At 39.1% G+C, this 23,140-nt stretch overlaps 8 protein-coding genes across 9 annotated transcripts; 6 read left to right on the top strand and 2 right to left on the bottom strand.

Moving 5' to 3' along the window:
• The first annotated feature begins 1 nt into the window (after position 1).
• Positions 2 to 2,064, top strand: LOC124341128 (m7GpppN-mRNA hydrolase-like). Its single transcript, XM_046794074.1, has 7 exons — positions 2 to 319; positions 430 to 592; positions 657 to 776; positions 847 to 1,211; positions 1,282 to 1,429; positions 1,518 to 1,683; positions 1,775 to 2,064. Exons 1-7 carry the CDS (start codon positions 222 to 224, stop codon positions 1,936 to 1,938), a joined length of 1,224 nt encoding a protein of 407 aa, XP_046650030.1. The 5' UTR covers positions 2 to 221; the 3' UTR covers positions 1,939 to 2,064.
• On the bottom strand, positions 2,048 to 4,058 carry LOC124341167 (alpha-methylacyl-CoA racemase-like). The gene is made up of 7 exons (XM_046794134.1): positions 3,771 to 4,058; positions 3,657 to 3,703; positions 3,298 to 3,433; positions 3,160 to 3,237; positions 3,018 to 3,083; positions 2,703 to 2,946; positions 2,048 to 2,632 (listed from the first exon to the last, which is right to left on the bottom strand). Exons 1-7 carry the CDS (start codon positions 3,829 to 3,831, stop codon positions 2,116 to 2,118), a joined length of 1,149 nt encoding a protein of 382 aa, XP_046650090.1. The 5' UTR covers positions 3,832 to 4,058; the 3' UTR covers positions 2,048 to 2,115.
• A 106-nt stretch (positions 4,059 to 4,164) lies between these two features.
• LOC124341357 (tumor necrosis factor alpha-induced protein 8-like protein) lies at positions 4,165 to 5,603 on the top strand. The gene is made up of 3 exons (XM_046794438.1): positions 4,165 to 4,654; positions 4,726 to 4,932; positions 4,999 to 5,603. Exons 1-3 carry the CDS (start codon positions 4,505 to 4,507, stop codon positions 5,203 to 5,205), a joined length of 564 nt encoding a protein of 187 aa, XP_046650394.1. The 5' UTR covers positions 4,165 to 4,504; the 3' UTR covers positions 5,206 to 5,603.
• A 147-nt stretch (positions 5,604 to 5,750) lies between these two features.
• On the top strand, positions 5,751 to 8,250 carry LOC124340990 (vacuolar protein sorting-associated protein 33B-like). Its single transcript, XM_046793855.1, has 4 exons — positions 5,751 to 6,275; positions 6,335 to 7,013; positions 7,080 to 7,262; positions 7,353 to 8,250. Exons 1-4 carry the CDS (start codon positions 6,127 to 6,129, stop codon positions 8,130 to 8,132), a joined length of 1,791 nt encoding a protein of 596 aa, XP_046649811.1. The 5' UTR covers positions 5,751 to 6,126; the 3' UTR covers positions 8,133 to 8,250.
• Positions 8,232 to 11,475, bottom strand: LOC124340950 (protein fem-1 homolog B-like). 2 transcript variants are annotated; one of them, XM_046793798.1, is made up of 11 exons: positions 11,370 to 11,475; positions 11,121 to 11,291; positions 10,644 to 10,818; positions 10,020 to 10,573; positions 9,615 to 9,953; positions 9,413 to 9,544; positions 9,121 to 9,338; positions 8,971 to 9,048; positions 8,840 to 8,911; positions 8,705 to 8,778; positions 8,232 to 8,631 (listed from the first exon to the last, which is right to left on the bottom strand). In XM_046793798.1, exons 2-11 carry the CDS (start codon positions 11,286 to 11,288, stop codon positions 8,474 to 8,476), a joined length of 1,968 nt encoding a protein of 655 aa, XP_046649754.1. In that variant the 5' UTR covers positions 11,289 to 11,291; positions 11,370 to 11,475; the 3' UTR covers positions 8,232 to 8,473. The 2 variants fall into 2 exon arrangements, with proteins under 2 accessions (XP_046649754.1, XP_046649753.1); XM_046793797.1 differs by having other exon boundaries at positions 11,121 to 11,475.
• A 29-nt stretch (positions 11,476 to 11,504) lies between these two features.
• Positions 11,505 to 15,077, top strand: LOC124340976 (cyclic AMP-responsive element-binding protein 3-like protein 3). The gene is made up of 6 exons (XM_046793836.1): positions 11,505 to 11,635; positions 12,028 to 12,221; positions 12,291 to 12,498; positions 12,587 to 13,054; positions 13,120 to 13,683; positions 13,754 to 15,077. Exons 2-6 carry the CDS (start codon positions 12,096 to 12,098, stop codon positions 14,227 to 14,229), a joined length of 1,842 nt encoding a protein of 613 aa, XP_046649792.1. The 5' UTR covers positions 11,505 to 11,635; positions 12,028 to 12,095; the 3' UTR covers positions 14,230 to 15,077.
• A 536-nt stretch (positions 15,078 to 15,613) lies between these two features.
• Positions 15,614 to 17,357, top strand: LOC124341284 (40S ribosomal protein S6-like). Its single transcript, XM_046794322.1, has 5 exons — positions 15,614 to 15,740; positions 16,068 to 16,272; positions 16,505 to 16,650; positions 16,709 to 16,912; positions 17,107 to 17,357. The coding sequence occupies exons 1-5, from the start codon at positions 15,735 to 15,737 to the stop codon at positions 17,281 to 17,283; spliced, it is 738 nt and encodes a 245-aa protein (XP_046650278.1). The 5' UTR covers positions 15,614 to 15,734; the 3' UTR covers positions 17,284 to 17,357.
• An 808-nt stretch (positions 17,358 to 18,165) lies between these two features.
• Positions 18,166 to 23,108, top strand: LOC124340853 (gamma-aminobutyric acid type B receptor subunit 1-like). The gene is made up of 18 exons (XM_046793588.1): positions 18,166 to 18,587; positions 18,648 to 18,746; positions 18,825 to 18,959; positions 19,030 to 19,200; positions 19,265 to 19,372; positions 19,437 to 19,694; positions 19,761 to 19,890; positions 20,166 to 20,293; positions 20,363 to 20,540; positions 20,607 to 20,721; positions 20,802 to 21,011; positions 21,075 to 21,150; positions 21,223 to 21,409; positions 21,500 to 21,574; positions 21,650 to 21,831; positions 21,899 to 22,227; positions 22,295 to 22,551; positions 22,620 to 23,108. Exons 1-18 carry the CDS (start codon positions 18,444 to 18,446, stop codon positions 22,655 to 22,657), a joined length of 2,820 nt encoding a protein of 939 aa, XP_046649544.1. The 5' UTR covers positions 18,166 to 18,443; the 3' UTR covers positions 22,658 to 23,108.
• Positions 23,109 to 23,140: the final 32 nt, after the last annotated feature.

Genomic DNA, 23,140 nt, shown 5'->3' with positions numbered 1-23,140 from the left:
TGTAAGTCTGATATTAGTCTTGTTTGAAAAGTCCACATACGTCTCTAGCAAACATATACCTACTTGGTCTTGTGTAGGGGGCGACCCGGCGACGTGCGTTGACAAGACAGTTAAGATAAAGAATTCAAGTCAGACGAAGATAAACAAACCAACGTTTGTTTCACCATTTCACTTATTTCAGTCTGTTATTTTATTCGTTTTCCCCCTTTCATTTAAAAGACATGAGTGTGCCTCTTCAAACTCCTTCAAAGAATGTAGAGCAATGGAATTGGGCACAGATGTACAAAATCCCACCAGATATTCTGGATGATTTGTGCAGGTTAGTTACCCTAATTTGTTTTCATATTTGTGTCTTGTGTATGTTCGTAAGAGGAGATGAATTTATCAGTTGTTATGACATTGAAATATTGCTGTATTTTCCTGTTGCAGTCGATTTATTGTAAATGTACCTGAAGAGGAGAGAAAGGACTTGGTTAGACTTTTCTTCCAGATTGAGTTGGCACACTGGTTTTATATAGACTTCTATTGCTCAGAAGAAAACTCCACTAGAAAACAATGCAACATAAAAGAATTTTCTGCAAATATATTCAAGGCAATTGTTTACACATTGAAGCTACATTTCAATAAAATTAATTTATTTTTTATTTTTATTACAGCATTTGTCTTTTCTCCATAAGTACATACCTAATTTTGAAAGGCATCTTGAACAATTTCGTGAATACAAGCAGGCTGTTCCAACTTTTGGTGCTATACTTTTGAATGAAGAATTAACCCATGTATATTAATGAAATATTACTATTTCCATGAACAATTTTGATCAATAGGTTTTTTGAAATATATCTACAGGTCTTGCTGGTTCAAGGATTTTGGTCCAAGAGCTCATGGGGATTTCCAAAAGGTAAAGTCAATGAAGGAGAGGATCCAGCTCGCTGCGCAGTGCGTGAAGTTTTAGAAGAGACGGGATTCGACATATCTCATCTGATATCCGTCAAGGAATTTTTAGAAACGACCGTCAACGACCAATTAACCCGACTTTATATCATACCCGGTGTGCCCCATGAGACAAAATTCATACCCAGAACAAGGAATGAAATTAGGGCCTTGCAGTGGTTCCCCATCGCCGATCTCCCAAATAGCAAAAAAGACGCTATGACTAAAGTTCGACTAGGAATCGGTTCTTCTTCCTTTTTCATGGTCTTCCCGTTTGTCAGGTGCCTTTGTTTGTCAATTCTTTGACATGTGAATAGCTCATTTAAGTATTGTTATATTAAAAATTACTAGACTGATCCGGAACTGGGTGTCCTGTCGAATAACTTATAAGCAACAACAATCGGGAAATGGTAACAACAGGAGGACAAAGCAGAGGCGTAAATCTCTGGAGGAACAGTCCATAACTGGAATTCTTCAAAGGCTACCCAAGCCGAGTTCGGTGAGCATTTCTTCACTGCTTGAACAAATTATTATTTAACGCTTTTATGTTTGCAAAAAATTTAATAAATATGTCGTTTTCCCAACAGGAAGATGATGCTATTAAAGGTGCATCAGCTGCGAATGCTGAGATGTTTTACCAACGACTTTCGAAGTCGGCTGCGCACCCATCTTCTTCAGCTTCTACCCAGATACCCCAAGGAGGGTTTAGCGTGAAGAAGGGAAAAACTCCTTCTCGTCGCCAATTGTTTACTGGTGTGCAAGCCTTTGCTAATTTAATAGTTATTATTTACTTGTTGTAAGGGGAAAAAATTAACTTTTATTTTATACATATAATAACCAATAGATAAAACACAAAAACCCGGTACACCGCAAGAAGGAATATCTTCAACTGCAAGCACCGCCGTCATTGGCGATACGTACAATTCAATTAAACAAACTTGCTACGTCGCTCCATCCTGGCTTAACTTTAAGCTCAATATGGCACCTATTTTGGCTTGTTTTGACTAGGCTCATGCTTATGTCTTACGACATATGACCTCGTCAGCTTTTGTCATTCTCATTAAATTTTCTTGCTATTCAGTAACTTTTGATTGAGGAGAATATACGACACGTGAGATTTTTTTCGTACAAATATATCATTTTAATATTAATTCCAGACGAACTTCCAAAAAAAAAATTACTAGTTTACAATTTAGCACTGCCATTAATCTGATGGGCAACTTTGTTTTTGACGAATTTTTGGATATCTTCTGTGGTGTAGCCCATTTGCATAAGAATTTCTCTAGTGTTTTCGCCAATTGACGGCTCCTCAACGTTATTTTGGGCTTGAGCAGGTGTGCGACTAAGACGAGGTGCTGGTCCTGGATCATATTGACCTTTCGTGTTACGAACGAAGCTACCTCGAGAAAGATTGTGTTCATGAAGAGGCGCTTCGTCCAGGCTCAACACTGGCGCAACACAAGCATCGGTGCCATCAAAAATAGCTCGCCATTCTTCCTGGGTTTTCTGTAGGAAAATGTCGGTCATTTTTGCTTTAGCTTCTTCGGAATCGTCAGGATATTGATCGGGGACGTTCTCTACTCCAGCATCGGACAATCGTTGAATCAATTCTTGATAGAATTGAGGCTCCAAGGCTCCAACAGTCATGTGTTTCCCATCCTTTGTTTCATATGTTTCGTAGTAATGAATTCCTCCGTCAAACCTATCGCGTATAATTTGCATAGATAAGTAATGATACTTTTTGGGGATGATCTTTCTTAATTAGTCGTTACCAACTCTTTCCGCGAACTCCGCTCCAAACAGGCATGTCTCGTGACTTGAAAATCCAAGACCCAATATAGGCTGCCCCTTCAACCATCGACGCGTCAATTATTTGGCCCATATTAGATTTCTCTCTTTCGAACAATGCCATGGCTATACCCATCGCACAAAGTAAGCCGCCGCCAGCAAAATCGGCTAATAGATTCTGCGGAGGAAGTGGATTGCTTTTATGCCTTCCAAGAAGAGAAAGTAGTCCTAAATGTAAATGGAGAACAAGTTTGGCTAAAGAAGACGTGGAAAACCTACTAAACATAATTTTTGATTACCACTCAGAGCAACGTAGTTTATATCATGCCCAGCCATAGAAGAATATGGTCCATTTTGTCCAAACCCTTATTTGGAAAACAATAGAGTTTTTTAAAAGGGAAAACAAAAAATTTTTGTATGGAAAATTTGTGTGCTGATTACCGGTAAGTCTGGCGTATATCAGACGCGGATTTTGGCTAAGTAATACTGAAGGACCAAGGCCAAGTTTTTCCATTACTCCTAAAATAATTTTTGTGGTAGTGAAGTTGAAAAGAACTTGAGGGGAAAAAAATATTTTACCAGGTCTGAATGGTTCAATGAGAACATCAGCTTTTGAGCATAATTTATGGACAATAGCAATTCCTTCAGGAGACTTCAAATTCAAGGCAATCGACCGCTTCCCTCTTCCTTGGCGATCTAGCGGTGGTGCATTAGCCTATTCCGAATTAAGTGTCAACTTTTAAGTATTATATTGTATGAAGGTCAGTAGTCATACTAACTAATAAAAAAGACATGAATCAGGAAAAAATTTCATTACAATGAATTTCCTCTGTCCAATTATAATTAGGCTTTAATATAATTTTAAAAAAATAAGCATTTTTATAAAAGTGAGGTAGAGAGGACAGAGGATTACGATGCTGTTTTGTTTAAGAAAATACCTTGTCTACTCGAATTACATCTGCTCCAAAGTCACTTAAAATCATACCTAAATGCAGAGGTTGAGTATAGAATTAGAGTGATAAAATCTTTAACAACAACTAATCATCACTAACCACAAAAAGGTGCAGGGGCCAGTCCTGCCATTTCAATTACTTTAATTCCTTTTAATGCCATCTTTATTTTTTCGAAGAAATAAGAATGCAACAGAAATAATAGTGCTTCGTTTTTTTTTGTGGGTTAAACTATATTTGAAAATACTACTTTTATATGGACATGAGAACAAATCTCTGATCCTTATGTTTTAACTTTAGTAATGACGGTTAATGATAAAAACTGAAAAATAAAAGATGAAAGTTCAAAGGTACTGTACATCGTCTGCACTGTGTACATTTCCCAACCCTCTTGTTTTTGTAAATTAGTAGTCAAGCATACACGAAGCAGCAACAGCCGCTTCACCTTTGTGTTGCCTCTGGGCGTTGGCAGAAAAAAAAATTCACACCAAGGGCCGCATGGCGTATTACAATTTGTAGCACAAACGTCTGTCACGAGCTCACGACCCTTTGTGGGGGTAGATTATTCGTAGTTTAGATTGTTACAAGGCAGATACCGGGCACTTTCATTTTGTTACGAAAAATTTGCCTACTTTTTCCTTCACAAACAAATCTTACAATTGATTAAAGTAGATGAAAGACAGAAATCAGTGAATGCAAAATTAATTTATATTTTAGGAATTTTTATAGAGCACCATTGAATATCGTGGAATAAAGGCGATCGTTAACCTCTTTATTCAATCAACAAGTGATAAGTCGCCTTATTAAGCCTTAGTGTTAAAATCGAAACTGTAAATATGTCGGACAACTTTAGAGCCAGAGATATTGCTCTGAAAGCTCAAAAAAAAATACTTAGTAGAATGTCAACTAAAGGGGTAGCAAAGGTTTTTGTTGATGATAGAATGGGTTCCCTTCTGGACAATGTATACAGGCTCTGCAAAACCTACGTAAGTAAAAAAATTGTAAAATATTGTTAATTATCTAAATCCAATTACTGAACTACTTCTATGTATTTTAGACACAAAACAAGAAAGAATCTGAGAAGATTGTTAAAAATATCATCAAAATTGTGACCAAAATTAGCCTTTTAGCCAGAAACGAGCAGTTTACCCAAGAGGAGTTGGCTATTGCGTCTGAATTCCAAAACAAGTTTCACAAAGCGGCAAAAACTGTGATTTCATTTTTTGAAGTGGATTTCAGTTATGATCAGAAATTTTTAACCCAAGTATGTTACGCCTTATTTTTAATATGTTCTCACTAATACTTAATTAATTTCTTTTCCCATTTGCAGCTTTTGATTGAGTGTAGGAACTTGCTGAAACAAATAGTCCAACCACATCTCACTGATAAAAGTTTAGGTCGTATTGATTTAGTGTTTGGATTTTTTTCTAATCCTCCATTTCTGGATATTGTTTTCAAGAAAAATTCTGAGTACAATGAAATAATGACTAAAATCATATCAGACATGCATAGTGCTCTTGATCAAGGAGAATTGTAAAAGATTTCATAAAGTTTATTTATACTAGCTCCAGTGATTATGTATAGTGCCTTCACAATCCTTTTCTAATGAAATCAACCTGTTCTCACTCAAGACTTCCTATATGTTGTATATGCTCATTTCAACATATAGTATAAGGCCTTACATTCCACTATCCTTTGATCTTACATTCATTTGTAAATCCAAAAGGACCAGCGTGTCAGTATCCCTATTTTCATTTATTTATCTTTGCTTCTGATGGCGATGGCGTGGCCTTGAAATTCATACCCATTTTACCTTTTTTTGACCCGTGAGCGTCCCAACTAGTTCTTATTTGACTTAAATTTTGAACTGTGTATCTTACTTTGCTTTTGATTCCTATACGAAGTGTTTTCGTAATACAAAGTACATCACTTACACTTACAATGCAAGGCTTTTTAACTCCTTCACATGACACATTTAGATTTTTGTTTCAATTTCAGGGAACATTACAATTCGTGAATTTCAGATGATGTGAATCCTTTTTTGTCTCTTTTAAGTTGGATTCTAATTCACTGTCGTCATCTCCGCCAGAATTCTGTATGGATCGGACGGTTTGCGGAACCATGTGTGTGTGGTTTGTTCTTGTTGTGTATTTGTTGTGGTAACTGTGTATTTGTGATACAGAGTAGTTTACCATGCAGCTCAAGATATTTTGCAATGAATATGATTAATGTTCCATGTTGATTAGCTCGCGTTGCCCGCCAAACAAGAAAGATGTAAATCCATCTAGCGGTCAGTTAAGTTTGTATGTTCAAATTCACTAGCAGACCACAATTTTTGTTTTGAAAAACAAAATTGACGTTGATGGCAATGATGGGCTCTGGAGTCTGGCCACTGCTTTGAGTGTGTTGTGGTTTGCGAATAGTAATTACACATGAAAATATTACCTTTAACTGAAGAATGGATATAGAAAATCTTCGACAATCTTCTCAATTCCGTCTCTTAAGTTTACTAACAAAAATTGCTCCAAATAATGTTCAAAAAGACTTAGTCATTCATGAAGATTTGATGAAACCAATAGATTTGGTGTCAGGCGCTCGTTTACTTCGGTATGTCGTTAGTTTTGGTAATTATTTATAAGTTTTGTAACATTTTCTTTATTTTGCAGAGAACGAGGGGTTGACAAAATGTATAAGCTTTCTTCGGTTTCCCCTCCTTGGAAGAATTTGGTCAGATTGTATTTAATCCCTTCTATTTATGCTGTTGCTGAAAATGTTGCCTGGCATTTAAAAAAATCTGAAACAGATAAGAAAATTGCATATCACATAATTGTGGTACCTAAAGTATTGAATGTGATCCATTCAGTATTTGAATCTTTGGGAGTTTTAGATTTTGTTACACTACATAGTTATTCATGGGATTTTATACCTCTTGACTCTAATTTGCTGTCATTGGAGTTTCCTCAGCTTTTCAATGCTTCTTTCTTGAAAGAAGAAAATTCATTATTAACATCTGTTGCTAAAGCTTTAATGAGCTTTGAATGTCTGTTTGGAAAATTCCCATGTGTGACCACACTGGGTGAAAAATCACATAGAGTCCACAAATTATTGGGTACATGGCAAAGTGAAATTCAGCCTCCTTTTCCAGAAGAATCAGAATTCAATCACTTGATCATGTTAGATCGTAATATTGATTTTGCCTCACTACTTTTGACTCAATTAACTTATGAAGGGGTCCTAGATGAGAATTTAAAATTGAAATCTGGTTTTGTATATTTGGATTCTGATGGAACTGAAGGGGCACAAAGGTTGATGTTAAATTCTACTTCCGATGAAATTTATGCAGAGGTAAAAATTAAGCTCATTAGTTTACTTTATTATTATTAAAATTAAATCTGTATTATTTTCTAAAAGATTAAAGGGAAACACATATCTGTAGTTTTTCAACATCTCAGCAGAAAAGCCAAAGAGTTACAACAAAGGCGGGACATCAAAAATACTGACTCGATAGAAGAAATGAAAAATTTTGTTTCGCACGATTTAAAAAAGATACAATCTCAACAAAAATCTTTGGCTTTACACATCAGTGCTTGTGAGGTATATGACCACTGCGATTTTCACAGCTTTCATTTCAGTGTTAAAAATATATAGTATTGTGTTACACTAAAAATAATTTGTTTTATTTAGATGGTTATGAAACGGCAAGCAGGAATACTTGAAGAGTTGCTTGGGTTGCAAGAAGACGCTATGACCGAAACTAAATTGAAAGAATATCTGGTATTTCTAGACGATTCGACAGCTCGTCAGTTCGATTTCTATGCCACTCTTCGGTTGTGTTGTCTCTACTCAGTGATGGAAGACGGTCTGCCTGAAAAAGAATATCAATTTCTTCATAGGCAGCTACTGCAAGCGTACGGATACCGACATTTATCTACTTTACATTATCTCCAGCGATTAGGACTATTTCACCAACGTGATTCTAAGAGCATTAGCCTAGAACTACTCCCCGACCGATTCGCCCGGGTTGCGCAAGTAACTTCACTCAAATCCGAACGCGTTCCTTTTCGAAAAATTTGTCAGCGCTTGAACTTGTTGCCTCAAAGTACTTCGTCGGATGACAACAGTTCCGCAAAAAGTGGTCAACATCCGAGCTACGTCTTTGGCGGAATTTATACACCCCTTGTTTACCAATTCGTTGAAAAGTGTCTAAAAGAAAAAGAACCGAATTTGGGGGATTTTGCTCGCTGTTTCGGTAACAATTTACGAATTGGAGATTGCAGTCATCCTCAGTGGGGCGCTCGTGGAAAAATTCTGGTTTGCTTTATTGGCGGTGTCACGTTAGCTGAAGTTGCTTCACTAGATCTTTTGTCCCGCCAACTTGGGCGCCACATAATTGTTGCGGCCACGTCCACCATAAGCGGCCCAGCTCTTATGGAATCTATTGCCTCCCAAAACATCGAAACGTAGACATCGTGGATAATAATGTTTTTTTTTTACGCCTTTATTTACACGATTCAATCGTTATCAGCTGTTTTCTTATCAGTCTGTACAGAATTCATGCATGAATACATTCCTTCTATGTTTATGAAAGAGAAACAAAACATTTCAATTCATACATTGTTAAAGTTAGCCAAAAAAAGGAGAAAGACTCAATGGACATTATGTATAGATCTTACCTCCTAATACGCAATTTTGTTCAACTCGCACTGTTCATGAGTGAACGAAAGAAAAATGTGTGGAGAAAACGTAACGAAGCATAGCCAGCGCACCTTAGAGAGATTCAGTAATTACAGTACAGTATGAAAGACTTAACGCAGTCCAGTTCCTGATCCGTGAAGCTCGATAAAACTTTCAAGAGGTGTAGGTACTAAACCCTCGTAGTTAAGGGCGTACCTTTTAATGGCTTTAGCGGCTATGCATTTTAGACTCAACTTACTCTGCGTCCGTAGAATAATTTCAGCTACTCCTGGAAGAGTGAAAAAACAATGAATTTATTATATCATTAAAAGCCTAAACAACTTCTAGATAATGAAACGAACCTGTAGTAGCCGCATCAAAAGGAGTTTCCCCAAACGAGTTAACGGCGTCCATGTGTGCCCCAGCTTCAATTAATCTAAAAACAATCTCGATTACTTTTATAGAAAAACAGTTGGGAAAAATATTTAATATTATACGTCATAATTATAGAGTGTAGGGTGACAAAATCACTAATTGGTTTGGGATAACCAACAATAAGATGCAGAGGCCTGTATAAATATGAAAATTTAGATTTCTATTCAGTTTAGTTTAGCAGACGTGTACGTACGTATTTCGCCGATGGTCCATTGCGTTCACATCAAATCCGCATTGGATCAATAATTTGCATGTAGAAGCACAAGGGAATCTACAAAAAAAAAAATCTTTAATAATATCCTTAATTTCAACAACAAGGTATTATTAAACGACATAATTGCACCTGCAAATGTCCACGGTGTGAAACTCATCAACGGGAGTATCAACGCTGGCAGCCAAATGCAGCAAGGAAGAACCTTCTTTGGTTCGAATATTAAGTCGATTGAGTTTAAATACATGCCGGTAAATGTTGTGTTCTTGTTGCGAAGTGGCCTTGGACATTAACTTAGTTGTTATCGTGACTAAGTAGAGAGCTGTGGTTACATTGCAATCCATCTCCTCCTGTTTCAAATAACATGACACATGGTTAAGATGAAATTTGAGAGCAACAAAACTCATTGTGGGGTGTGTAGTACCGCAATTACTTCGACGTCATCTTTAGGACCAGGATTGGCTATTTTTGTTTGATTTCGCTCAAGTTCCATGGCCGTTGCAGCCAAAACCTCTTCCAGAACGTCGAAAGGCAATTCTAGCCCAACATGCAACACCTTTAAACATGGTAAAGAATGATAGCTATGAACATAAACGCATTTCATTTGTGGGTTTTTGATAACTAACCTGTGAGAAAACCTGGGCGAATCGAAGAAGATCTTTGGATACTGTTAGTTGCATTCGCTGGCGAAGACGTAGGGCATGCAGCCATAGAGCAATGCATCGATCAAAGCGGGCATCGTCGGCAAATACAGCACCACGAAAAACGATAGGATGAGGAAGTTCCGGATTGTTTATACTCAGTATGCGCTCTCGAATTACTAGGCTCTCCATGTGAATAGCGTTTGGACTGTTACGAATTGATTCCAGCTCGGCAAGAGTTTGCACTTCTCTCCAATTTTCGTATGCTTCAATCGGGTCCACGGGCTGCTTTGTCACGATTTGCTCAGGATCCTCAAACCTCATCTAGCCAAAGAAAAATTTTAAATTAAATTTTAAATGTGGGAAGGAAATTTTAATTTTAATCAATACCGCCATGGCTCGGTACAAGTAGCTGTAAGCCAGCTCAATGTTGTAACTGTCTTTATCATTTGCAAAGGACGCCCCCAAAAGCTCTAATGCTTCTATTCTAGCATGCCGACTAAATTCTGGCCGAGTAAGCAGGTAGTCGACAACTCCGGATTTGGTTCTTTCAGCCGCGCAGAGTAATGGAGACATTCCCTGTTCGTTACATGTGATTTTGGCGCCAAATTCAACTAACTCGCGAACTATTGCGACGTGTCCACACTCCGCAGAAAAATGGAGAGCTGTTGCTCCGCAGTGCGCCTTCTGATTGGGATCTGCTCCTTGATCCAACAAACATTTTACAACTTCCAAATGTCCTTTAAATGCTGCGATCATCAAACTCGTATTGTTATATTTATTGGCCAAATGAATATCGGCTTTATGTTCGATCAAATATTTTACAATGTCCAACCGTCCATCGAATGATGCTGCTCGAAGGGGAGTAGAGAAAGTCTTTGTTGTATGATTGACATCAGCTCCTGCTTTAACCAAGGCTTTAACAACTTTCAGGTGTCCAGCACCTGGTGAATTATAGTTAAAAATAAAGTCCCTTAATACATGAATGGTAGCACATCTTTACAACTTTGATACCTGCTGCACACCAAAGAGGACTAGCACCTTCAATCAAATATCCATCAAACTTTACATCTCCCTCTTGTTCAATGTCTGGTTTGAATTGACTCAGAAGCATTTTGACTACATTTTCTTTGCCATTTCGTGCTGCAATTAATAATGGTGTACATCTTTGACCTTGCTCTTCTGAAACCTATTCAAGCAATTAATGGACAGTAAATAAATATTGTGACATTTTAAAGAATTCAGGATATCATATTTAGGATTCAATAAATGAACAATAATGAAAGATTTTTTATATAACATGAAAAATGATAAGGCAATGTCATAATAATTCTTTAAAATCTAGCAAAAAGCAAATGTCATGTGCGAGTCTGGTGATGTAGATACTATAAAAATGCAATAAAGTAGCTGATTAAGGATTGCATCATCACTTATGTACACGACATAAAGTAGAAGATAAATAAGAGAGAAAAAGTGTGAAGAGCCTTTTACCTGGCTAAGTAATTCAGATTGTTGAGATGGGCTGAGCTCCGAGAGAAGAGCATAGAGGGTAATTGCGAGTCCGTCTCTCGCAGCGAAGAAAATTCTTTCTCGGAGTGTTTCAATCCGAAGAGTTTCTGAATCTTCCTTGGCACTCATCATGCTATGGCCATTCCACATGCACTAAAGAACAAAAAAAAAACGAAATGTTGTGTAAATTCTTTCAAGGTTCAACTTGAAGCGAGAGGGATTATTTTCGTAGACAACAGCGCAGCAGACTACGTTTCAGATGAATTTTTTGTATTGACGGAAATAGAAAAAGTAAGCTGCGTAGAACCACGAAGGCTATTCCACTATTCCCCGGCTTCGCAAGTGGGCCAAGTTGCCGGCCCAACCATTCCCCGCACATTGGGCAAAATTGGGCGTCGACCAATCCCTTTCCTTTACGTCAGACCTTTGGAGGATAGGAAACGACTGACGTGGAAGTACTAAGTTGTACTCTACTAAATATTTCTAGCCTGGTGATGGTAACGAATTTTTATTTTTTACTCATTCGGCTTAATGTAATTTGTCTATCAAGATCAGTTTTATCACAGCTTTGCTTGACATTTAGTCAAACCATCTACACGCTTATACCATATACCAGCAAGCCAATGACCTCGGTCATTGACGTGACTAGCTTTTGTGATTTAGAGAAATTATTTTTACAAAAGGGTTCAGATAAGAAAAACTCAAGTATAATTCTAGAATCCAATCAGCCACATCTGTGTTTTGATTCTTGCATCATGAGCATTGCATCATTTACACATTTAGCTTCTCAGTCTTCAACCATATGGATTAGAGCATGGATGGTTACTTACAAGTGTGCTGGTGAAATCATACAACCATTTAAGCTGTGCCTTTCTTCTCAATTACAAAGATTGATCTTCACTGACTTCACCTGACAACTGACACCTGGACCTCTTCTTGGATATTGACTTCAGAAAAATGAATACCGAAGAAATCTTGTTTGACAACCTGCTGGATACGTCTGTTGATGGCAATGTGTTTCTTGAAGATTTAATTGAAGACCCTGCTGCCAATGTGTTGGAACAAGCAATGAAGGAGAACATGGTATGTTTCACTTTTGCAAATATTTTATTTTAATGTATCATTGTAATAATTATTGTAATTTGACTTTAGATGGAAGTATGGGAATCTAATGACTATGAACTCCTGAATTCTCCTCTTGCTGGTGAACTAAAATTTGATGACATCACACAATCAACCAACTACCTAGAATGGATCAATTGGGATCAAAAGGATAAAACAGATAAAATTGTTCCAGCTTCCAACAGTTCTGACAGTGGCCTTTCCAGTGATTTCCATTATGACCAACAGCTCTCTCCATGTAAGTGCCAAAAACCTCCTTTCACCTTAAAAAAAAAAAAATCACGATGAGTCGGATATAGTAATAAAACTCTTTGTATAAATTTTAGCGAACGAAATGGATCGTTCTTCTCCTACTAGCTCCCCAATTGGTGGTGGCGGTGCTAGTTCAATCTGCAGTAGCGTTGACGTAGACAGTGTCAGTAGTCCGGATACTTTATCCCCCTCATCACCGTGTTCCGACATTCACTTGATAGACGAAGCTGCCGATATGGAAATTAATCCTTCCAAACCTGCTTCTTCTCTTGCAACTACCCCCAAATCCACAAATGCTCCTTTGGTCTTCCCCGTCTCTCTCAAAGATTTGAATCTTCGTGAAATTAAAGCTGTGAAAATTATTCGTAATGGCTCCACTTTGGTATCAAGTGCTGCTTCGGCCGTCCTGGGTGGAATCAAATCCACCTCCGCCCAAGTCCCTGACGCTATCAAGAAACTTTTGGGTCCAGTTCAACTCTCAGTATCTTCAGCTCCTACATCATCATCAACGAAAACCTCTTATCCTCCAATCCTGCTTTCAGGTAAGCACTTAACTTGTGTGGCTGGTTTTCCTCACAGACTTTTAAACTGTTTTCATTGAATCCAGATGAAGAGCGTCGTCTCTTGGCTAAGGAAGGTGTTGAACTGCCCAGCCATTATCCACTTACCAAACATGAAGAGCGAGAGCTAAAACGTATCCGCCGTAAAATCCGCAACAAGATTTCGGCCCAAGATTCCCGAAAAAGAAAACGTGTCTATATGGACGGCCTCGAAGATCGTGTCAAGCTGTGCTCTGACGAGAACATGTCACTTCAAAAGCGTATCCGTTTACTGGAAACGGAGAATAAATCTCTACTTTCACAACTTAAAAGACTGCAAAGCATTCTGACTGGTCAGGGTGGAAATCAGGCTTCGACGCCAACAGTTGCAGCGATAACAGCGGCTTCTACGTCTACTGGAGGAACTTCTACTAACGCCAACAGCAAAGAAGTTATTTCCACGAGCAACACAGCACAGCCAGCTACCTGCCTTTTGGTTTTGATGCTATCATTTGCCCTTTTCCTTCTGCCGAATTTGAGACCAGACTCCAGTAAGAGCCTCACTGATGGCCGGACAAATTCGGCTGCATCTCAGATGGCACAATCCATGATGAAAATGCCACCGTTTGCCGGTAAGAGAATACTGAATATTTTTAAGTGATGAACTTTGCTACATTTTTGTTTTCATATTGGGAAACATAGGTCGTTCTAGAGCATTATTGCAAGATACTTTGGCTTTGGACGCCGATTCTGAAATGACTGATTTAGAGATCCTGGAGATGGCTTTGGGAGGAGAAGTGGTTATTGGAGAAGATGAAGAAGAAGATGAGAGCGGACTGTACGTCCCTCTGCCACTCGGCCCGCTAACTATGCCGGGAAGCAAGAACGATGTATTGAAGAGCCAATGGGGGCAGAAATTTGGCAAACAGTATCCGGCCAATCCGAAACGAAGCGTTCCTGCTTTCTTGTTAGAACACGACTATCATTCGGCTGATACAACTGCCAAGCGTGCACGCTTTAAAGAGGTTTGGGAAGAAGTGGAGGCGATCCCATCTCCTGCTCCAATCTTGTATGCTGGAGCCATCAAGGATTCAAATCAATCACAGCTGTATGACGAACTTGCTGAGCTTGCGCGCGGACAGAATATCGTCGTCCGTATCTCGTCAGAGGAGCTTTGAAAAACTTAATTGCGAAATGATACTCGTCGTTGTTCCTCTATAACGTCGAGATGCTTGTGATCCTCGGTGTTGCCTTCTTCTCCCCTTTCCTGCATCATCCGATCTGTCTCAGCCTGCTTGCACTGGACCCATTCCCATGTCAAATCCTTTCATTGGTGCTGGTCGAAGTAGATGCTAGAGAAGCAACAACCTCATACTTTCATGAAATCTACTTGTTCCCTTTTCTACTTTATTTCCTACAAATTTAGTATGGCCAATTCCATTACTGGCTTTTAGTTGGCGGTGGGTAATTTCCTTGTGCAATTCTGTCCGTTCGAAAAAAAAAAAACAATTTCCAACGTCAGCACCTCTCCATTATAGTGTTAGACATATTAGGTATGTAATCCTATTCCCTACCGTGTTTTTTTCACCCTATCTCTGTCTTTGGTGAATATTCAGATCTTGGCACTTGAAACGAATCAGGGGAAAATGAAATTAGGGTCAAGTGAACTTCCTGTTTGTTGTATCCTCGCATCAATGCAACCAATTTTTTGCCTTTTGTTTAATTTTTTTTTTTTAAGTTGTAATGGCAACTTGAGTTTACTTTAAAATTTAACATTAACGTTTGCTGTCGTATCTCATAATTACCCCAAGATGTGAGCTCCTATCTAATCTTTGCATTATTATTATTTTTTTGGTCCGTTTGTTGTCTTCTTTCCAATATTTTTTACACAAATTAGCCCCTTGATGAGCTACTTGGTATCTATTATATTGTGTTTGACCCTAAAATCACATATTTCGTATTCCCCTCCCGTGATGGTGTTTCTAAGAGAACAGTTTTATATAATAAACCAAAAATGTTACTGGGATTGATGATTTTTTAATGTTTTTCTAGACTTTGCGATTTTACCCAAGCATGATCTGTGTCGAATGAAAATATTCTGATGAAGTATTGGGTAACGATTGTCGCCGGAAGTGCTTGATTAGATGTCACTAGAAGGTTATAAAAAACACGGTATTGAGTGACAAAACCCAACATGTGAATTTCTCGTAAATACCGCCTACAGACATGTACGCGACGTGATAAAATTTATAACACGCCGGGAAAATGTCGTTACAATATATGGCATGTAGAAAATATCAATAAGATGACGGAGATGAGAGACGGTTTCATCATTCATTCAAGTCATCAAGTGCCTTAGTCTAATTTAGCGCCAAAAACTTACACAACAACAGAAAATTGTTGTACAAATATCCGGATGAAAATTAATTTTACAAATACAAGTTAAAAAAACGAAAATATTTAAAAATGTATATTTTTTTAAGAGAAAGAGAATAAATACAAGGGAAGGGGGAAATCTTATAATTTTGACGACAAATTCTTTCAATCCGGCAACCCAGCAGTTTTCCTACAGCGTTGTCACTTTCCCATATCAAATCCAAACGCAAGGCAACAGAGCTCTTGCTTACTTTCTTTACCAGAGTTACTTTAGTCCTTCTTTTGGTTTCGTGGTTCCGTTGCAGCCATGAAGGTAGCGTAAAGTGTCCATCTTTTTAAATATCTCTTCTATTTGTATTCATCTTCCTTGTTTTATTCTCTTTGATTGTTTTCAAATCATCCTGGCAGTTAAATTTTAAGAAATGGTTGTAACCGATGCTATAGATTTATTCCGATGTGTTAAACCCTATTCTTGTGTACCGGGCTAACACACACGTCTCTGGTGGAATATCATGACAGTTTAGTGCTTGTCAATGTTTCAGTGTTTCACTTGAAGCTTTGTAAAGTCTCTTTTTATTTAAGCAATTTTTTTTTTTAGAAAGCGTGATTTCAGGACTAATCTTTTGTTTATTCCTCGTAGTTGAACATCAGTTACCCCGCCACTGGGGCACAGAAGTTGATCGACATTGAAGATGAACGTAAAGTTCGAATCTTCTACGAGAAGCGTATGGGTGCCGAAGTTGAGGCTGATGGTCTTGGAGATGAGTGGAAGGGATATGTATTCAGAGTTGCTGGTGGCAACGACAAACAAGGATTCCCCATGAAGCAGGGTATCCTCACCACAGGTACTATTTCCATTCTTGCTCTATTATCTGTATCCACTCTCCCATTACAGACACAGATTAAATGCTGTGTTTGGAAGTATTAAAGTGTGGTAGAATGACTTCGTCTATAATTTGGGGTCTTTGAAATTGTGATATTTCCTCAGTGTACGGATGAGACAGTTAGTGTAATTCTTCATTGAATCAACTTGCATCATTAACCAAAAATTAATCTTAAATTTCTTGTTTATTCCAGGTCGTGTGCGACTTTTGTTCTCCAAAGGGCATTCCTGCTTCCGTGAGAGACGTACTGGTGAAAGGAGGCGTAAGTCAGTCAGGGGATGCATCGTTGATGCTAACTTGTCTGTCTTGGCAGTTGTTGTTGTCAAGAAGGGTGAACAGGTATGTTTTGTCCATTGACCAATACTTCACACTCGTAACTAAACGTATGATTCTCTAGGAAATCCCCGGCTTGACCGATGTTACTGTGCCTAAGCGATTGGGTCCCAAGCGTGCTTCTAAGATCCGCAAACTCTTCAACCTTGCCAAGGAAGATGACGTTAGGCAGTACGTTATCAAGCGGCCATTGCCCAAGAAGGAAGGAAAGAAACAACGTTTCCGTTCTCCCAAGATCCAGCGTTTGGTTACCCCAGTTGTTCTTCAGGTGAGTTTATTTTCTCTTTGCTTACATCCACTCTCCCATTACAAGCTCAAATTAAATTTTGTGCTTGGAAGTAATAAAGGGTGGTAAATTCAATTCGTCTATAATTTGGGGACTTTGAGACTGTGATATTTCCTCAGTGTACGGACGGAACATTTGCATCAAGAATTACATTCTTATTTTGTTCTATTTTACAGCGCAAACGTCATCGCATGGCATTGAAGAAGAAGCGTGTTGTCAACAGACGCGAACAGGCTGCCGAATACGCTCGCCTGCTGGCCCTCCGCACCAAAGAGGCCAAAGTGAAGCGAGCAGAGGAGGTGAAACGCCGTCGTTCCCGATCTGCGTCCAAATCTTCCGTTGGTACACAATAGAAAATTTTATGGCATTATAAAATGAAACATCTGTATGCCGATTTTCTTATGTGAAATACATGGGCGGAACGCAATGTTAGTTGTTCATAATTCATTTGAAACTATTTATTCTTACAAAATTAAAACTAAGCTTTGCTTTTTATCCCAGATTCATGATCAATTGATTTAACATAAACAGGTCTTGATTGTTCTCTTAATTTTTCTTGAGCTATTCCATGCTTCTTCCCTTGTCGAACAGTGAATGTTTTTGGTGGCAAGTTTACTGGACGTGGGTAAGGATTCTTGTAGTGCAAAGCTGTTAAGAAAGTAACATTAGATCATGATAGTAAAACTTATGTAATGTGGTATTACCCATTTCCAGTCTTGCTTCCCCTTCTTGAAGGTGGTCCCTTATGGCCTGAGTGTTTTGAACATTTTTGTTAGCAAGAAACCAATGCCTAGTTTCGTTCACTATATAATTTCTTTCGTCTTGAGTTTTGATCGGATTGATGGCATTCCAAGTTCGACCAATTCGCAAAATCTTTTTGTAGAGGTTCAATGTTTCTCTTCTTAAAGTTGAGCTGCTCGCCATTACGACGAAATGCAGATTCGTTTGAAATAGAACTGAAAGTAAAAATTTTATTAAAAGTAATCAAATCTCGTCTAAAGTTTTAATGCATTTACTTCTCTAAATCCTCGCCGAACAAGTTGAGAACTTTGCTATCACGTTTTGTTTTGATCCCGCAAATTTGTGTTCTCGCGATGCCAAGATAAAAAGGCCAGTTGAGCTCGGTCAGTGGTTTACACTGCCATCTATGCGCAACGTTTGGCATCAAGGCGTCGCCCGCAATACCGGGGCCTTAATGTTGGTAAACGGCCGCTTTGAAATCAATAAAACCTCTGCCTCCCTACGACCCTACCTTACAGTCCACGGTTAGTAGTTCACCACTCACCATTGATACGTCTGTCAAGTTGCAAAAGGAATTCAAAAATGAATTTGTTGTCCCCAGTTGATTTCAAATATTTGATTTCACCGTAATGACGCAAGCTTATTCACTGTGGAATCGACTCGTTCAATGAAATCTACCACATTATTTTGAACTGACAGCAAGCAGTGTAGTGAAAGAGATTGTAGCCTGGACTTTCTCTGTCACAGCACATTGTTCATTTTACTTCCCAAAATGTCAGGATTCCGGTTGATAGTTTCTATCGTTTTTGCTCTTGTTACTGTAAGCCATTGCCACAAATGGCCTCCCAAAACTAAAGTACTTCATATAGGAGGAATTTTCCCAATTAATGGAACTGAAGGATGGCAAGGGGGCATGGTATGTAATCACCATTTTCATAATATTTTGATTTGGCACCAACCTTTAATTTTCTTATAGGCTTGTCAACCTTCAGCTATGATGGCTTTAGATGATGTCAATTCCAGATTTGATCTTTTACCTGGTTATAAACTCAAATTACATTGGAATGACAGTGAGGTAAAGAAATTAAACATTTTCCCTATGATCATAATAACACAAACCTAATCATATTTAAAATATCCTATTATTGTGCAGTGTGAACCAGGACTAGGAGCATTGGTAATGTACGATCTTCTGTACAAACCTCCACAGAAACTTATGCTTTTGGCTGGATGCTCCACAGTTTGCACAACAGTGGCTGAAGCAGCCAAAATGTGGAATCTTGTTGTGGTATGCTCTTAACAGCTTTTTTCCAAATTATAACCTGCATTCAATTCATAAAATTAATTTATTCACTTAGTTATCATATGGTGCTAGTTCCCCGGCCCTTTCCAATAGGCAGCGATTTCCTACACTATTCAGAACTCATCCTTCCGCAACCGTTCATAATCCCACACGCGTCAAAATCCTTCAAAACTTTGGCTGGTCTCGGATAGCTATTCTTCAACAGGCCGAAGAAGTTTTCATATCGGTAATTACTGCTCATTCATCTTGGCCCTGATTAAAATTACTTTGACCTATTACTTTCTCTATAGACTGTGGAAGATCTGGAAACCCGATGCCGGGAATCAGGAATCGAAATCGTAACGCGCCAAAGTTTCCTCAACGATCCTAGTGAATCCGTACGAAACCTCCGGCGTCAAGTAAGATATTATAAAACTCTGTGCCAGAAATAAGTTCAATTAATAATTGTTTCGATTGTCACAGGATGCTCGAATCATTGTTGGATTGTTTTACGTGGTGGCTGCCCGCCGAGTCTTGTGCGAAATGTACAAACAGGGATTGTACGGCTCGAGCTACGTATGGTTTTTTATCGGCTGGTATGAAGACAATTGGTACGAAGCCAATCTCTCCCAGGAGAAAATCGAATGCACCCGCGAGCAAATGAAAGAGGCGGCCGAGGGACACTTGACCACCGAAGCGCTGAATTGGAATCAAGATAACCAAAAAACGATTTCGGGAATGGTATTACAATCATTTTATTGCGCTTGGTTACCTTCCTGTACGACATTGCTGCATGTATTTTCATAGACGGTTGAAGATTATCGCAAGAGACTCAACAACGAGCTGCTGAAGAACGGCCACGATGTTAATATCCGTTTTCCGGACGGATATCAAGAAGCGCCCCTCGCCTACGACGCAGTTTGGGCGGTTGCCCTGGGTATGAATTTATCGGCGTCATTTCCTTTCATCTCTTAAACTTCGTGTTATATCTGTATCAATTTCTTTATTTTACTACATTTTTCAGTTCAATTTTTTCGTTTGAATTTTACTTGTGGTTTGGGTTGCACTGTCTTTTGGAATCTGCACCAATGTCTACATCCCTCGCATGAAAAGTTTACCAGGTTGAGTCTTATCCGAAAATCCCATTTTAAATCTTTTTTTTTTTTAGTGCAATTATTTTTAATTTTTGAATTCATTAATTATTTTCGGTAGCGTTAAATCGAACGATGCATCGACTGGCCGAAAGAGGTCGATCACTGGACGATTTTACTTACAACGATGCAATTAGTGCCGGCGAAATTTATTCCGCTATGAACGCTACCCAGTTTCTCGGAGTCTCGGTATTTTGTTTTTGTGCTTTTTATTTATTTTTATTCCCTTTACTATTTTTGGTGTTTTAACTTTGACAGGGAACGGTGGCCTTCAGTTCAAAAGGTGATCGTATTGCCTGGACTCTGATTGAACAAATGATCAACGGCCAATACAACAAAGTGGGCTATTACGACACACAAACGGACAACTTGACTTGGCTGGCAGAAGCGCGTTGGATCAACGGGAAAATCCCTCAAGATCGAACCATCATTATCGGCATTACTATAACTAGAAAACTATATCAAACTAAATAGGAATTTTATTGATGTTTTTATAACACAGATAAATTGAGGACGGTTTCGTTTGGGTTGTTTGTTACCATGAGTCTCGTTTCCAGCGTGGGTATCGCCGCCGCCATTGGCCTCATAATATTCAACGTGGTCTACCGAGAACAAAAGTAAAAGAACACAAATAAAAAGAAAACCCTTTTTCGTTATTTTGGATGGTATCGTTAATCTGGTCGTCTCCCCTTGGCAGATTGATCGAGTTATCTCAACCGGCGTGCAATAATGTTATGCTCGTTGGCATCGTCCTGCTGCTGAGCAGCGTCATTCTCCTCGGAATGGATGGCGATACGGTGCCAGTCGTCCATTTTCCCGTCGTTTGCCAATTGAGAGCTTGGCTTCTGTGTCTCGGATTTACTTTGGCTTTCGGCGCCATGTTCTCCAAAGTGTGGCGAGTCCATCGGTAAAACTTAACAAGAAACATTCCTTTTTTCTATTTATTTCAGGAGTCTTTTTCTTTTATTAGGCAATCAACGAAATCGAAGGAGGAGACCAGCAAAATGAAAGAAAAGAAAAGCAGAACCCAGTCGGCTAAAGCAAAGGTTTCCGGCTCATTATTCTTTTTTTTTATAGTTTTCTGCGATTTGTTTCTTAGAGGTTTTGTTCTTTTGTAGGTTGATTGGGTGCTGGTTGGATTAAGTTGTATTGACGTCATCATCCTCACCATCTGGGCCATAGTCGATCCTCAGATGCGCATGGTAGAGAATTTCCAATTAGAGAATCCCTCCGATACCGAGAAGGATATCAAGATCCGGCCCAGCATGGAGCACTGCGAAAGCAAACATCAAAACATTTGGCTAGGTTTGCAAACACAATCAAATTGAATCGAAGCTCGGCAATTAATCTCCTCCCTAAAATTATAAAAAAAAATTCACCTTTTGATCGTCGTAGGTGTCGTCTACGGTTACAAAGGACTTTTGTTGATTTTCGGTCTCTTTTTGGCCTATGAAACGCGTAGCATGAAAGGTGAGCCGAAATAATCAATGCGACTCTTTTGTCGGTCTTGTCACTCTATAACGAAAAGGGGATTTTATTCGCCAGTTCGTTCCATCAACGATTCCCGCTACGTGGGCATGTCGATTTACAACGTGGTGGTTCTCTGTCTGATCACGGCACCCGTCAGTCTGGTCATCTCCTCCCAGGCGGACGCTTCATTCGCATTTGTCACGGCCGCCTTGGCATTTTGCTGCTTCATCTCCATGGCCCTCATCTTCTTACCCAAGGTAAAAAGCGGTTGCCAATTATTTAACCCACTGGCTCGAATGTAGATTACAGCGTATTCATCCCTAGGTGGTGGAAGTGGTTCGTAATCCGGACAGGCCAGGTGACGGTGACGACGAGACGGATCAGACGGTCTCGAAAGAAGAAGAGGAACGCTACCGCAAATTGCAGCAAGAGAACGAGCAGCTCCAGCAGCTGATTGCCTCCCGCGAGCACAAATTGAAGCTGCTCAATCAGCGGCTCCTTGAACGCAACGCCTCGGCCAATGTCAACGGGGTCACGGCTAATCCGGCCGTCGTCAGCCCATCCAACAACGCCAGCACAAACGTCTCCACTCCGGTCATGAGCGGGCCGGCTCGGACTACAACTATTCACCTCCCTCCGGCCAAGAAAAATAGGTAATAAATTGATGAATTCAATTTGAAACGGGAGGGTTTAATTATGTTTGTCTCGGTGCTCATTCAGTGAGGTCAGGTTTTCTACCTCTTCCATGGAAATGCTACCGAACAAGACCCGCGTCGGAGTCGGGATAATGAAGGTCCATTGTACCGAAACGATCGTGACAGACACGGCTCCCAGTACGGCCACGCCCACCACCCTGGTCTTCAACGAGGAGGTGATGGATGGCGTGGGAGACGAGGATCAGGAGGAATACGAGGAAAGAGAATGCGCCACCGGCGTTGAATTGATTGAGAAAATCACCGACAGCCCCATGTTTCAACGTAATGATTAATTCATTTCTTTTATTCTTTTTCTTCTGGCCTATCTAATTTAATTTGAATGATGACAGGTGGATCCACTCGCAGTCCAGAGGAATCCTACCTATGAGCACAGTATCCTAAACTTCTTTTCAACCTGCCTGCTGATTTATCTCTTCTAGCCGCAATTTTATCAACTAAATATTCTTCAATTTCATTGTTGAAATTGATCAGCTGAATTGATTTGATTAAAATGTTCCGTTTAAGAGTTATGTTTACACCCCGCAAAGAGTCTACTCTTTCCAAAATATCACATCGTCCATTTTCCTAATCTTTTCATCCCATTTGAACTATAAAAAAAAAAAGAAAAGTGTCACCCCGATTCGGTGTTGTGTAATTGTGCGTATCAATTATCGTTACGAAATGTTAGACGGAAATATTCCAATGTTATTCGTTTGGTTTTCTTTGCATGTTTTTCAAAAAATTCAACGTCTCGTTTCCCTTCCGTTTGATCTCACCAATAGTTATATATCGATCATTTATCTATATACAAATTAACAATAATAATATATTAAAGAATTAAATACACTTTGAGTCGTATACGTCATCATCA

Source organism: Daphnia pulicaria, chromosome 5, assembly GCF_021234035.1.
Source record: "Daphnia pulicaria isolate SC F1-1A chromosome 5, SC_F0-13Bv2, whole genome shotgun sequence".
NCBI classification, from domain to species: Eukaryota; Metazoa; Arthropoda; class Branchiopoda; order Diplostraca; family Daphniidae; genus Daphnia; species Daphnia pulicaria.
Note: the sequence above shows the minus strand (reverse complement) of the source record. Positions and strands in the feature narration are given on the sequence as shown.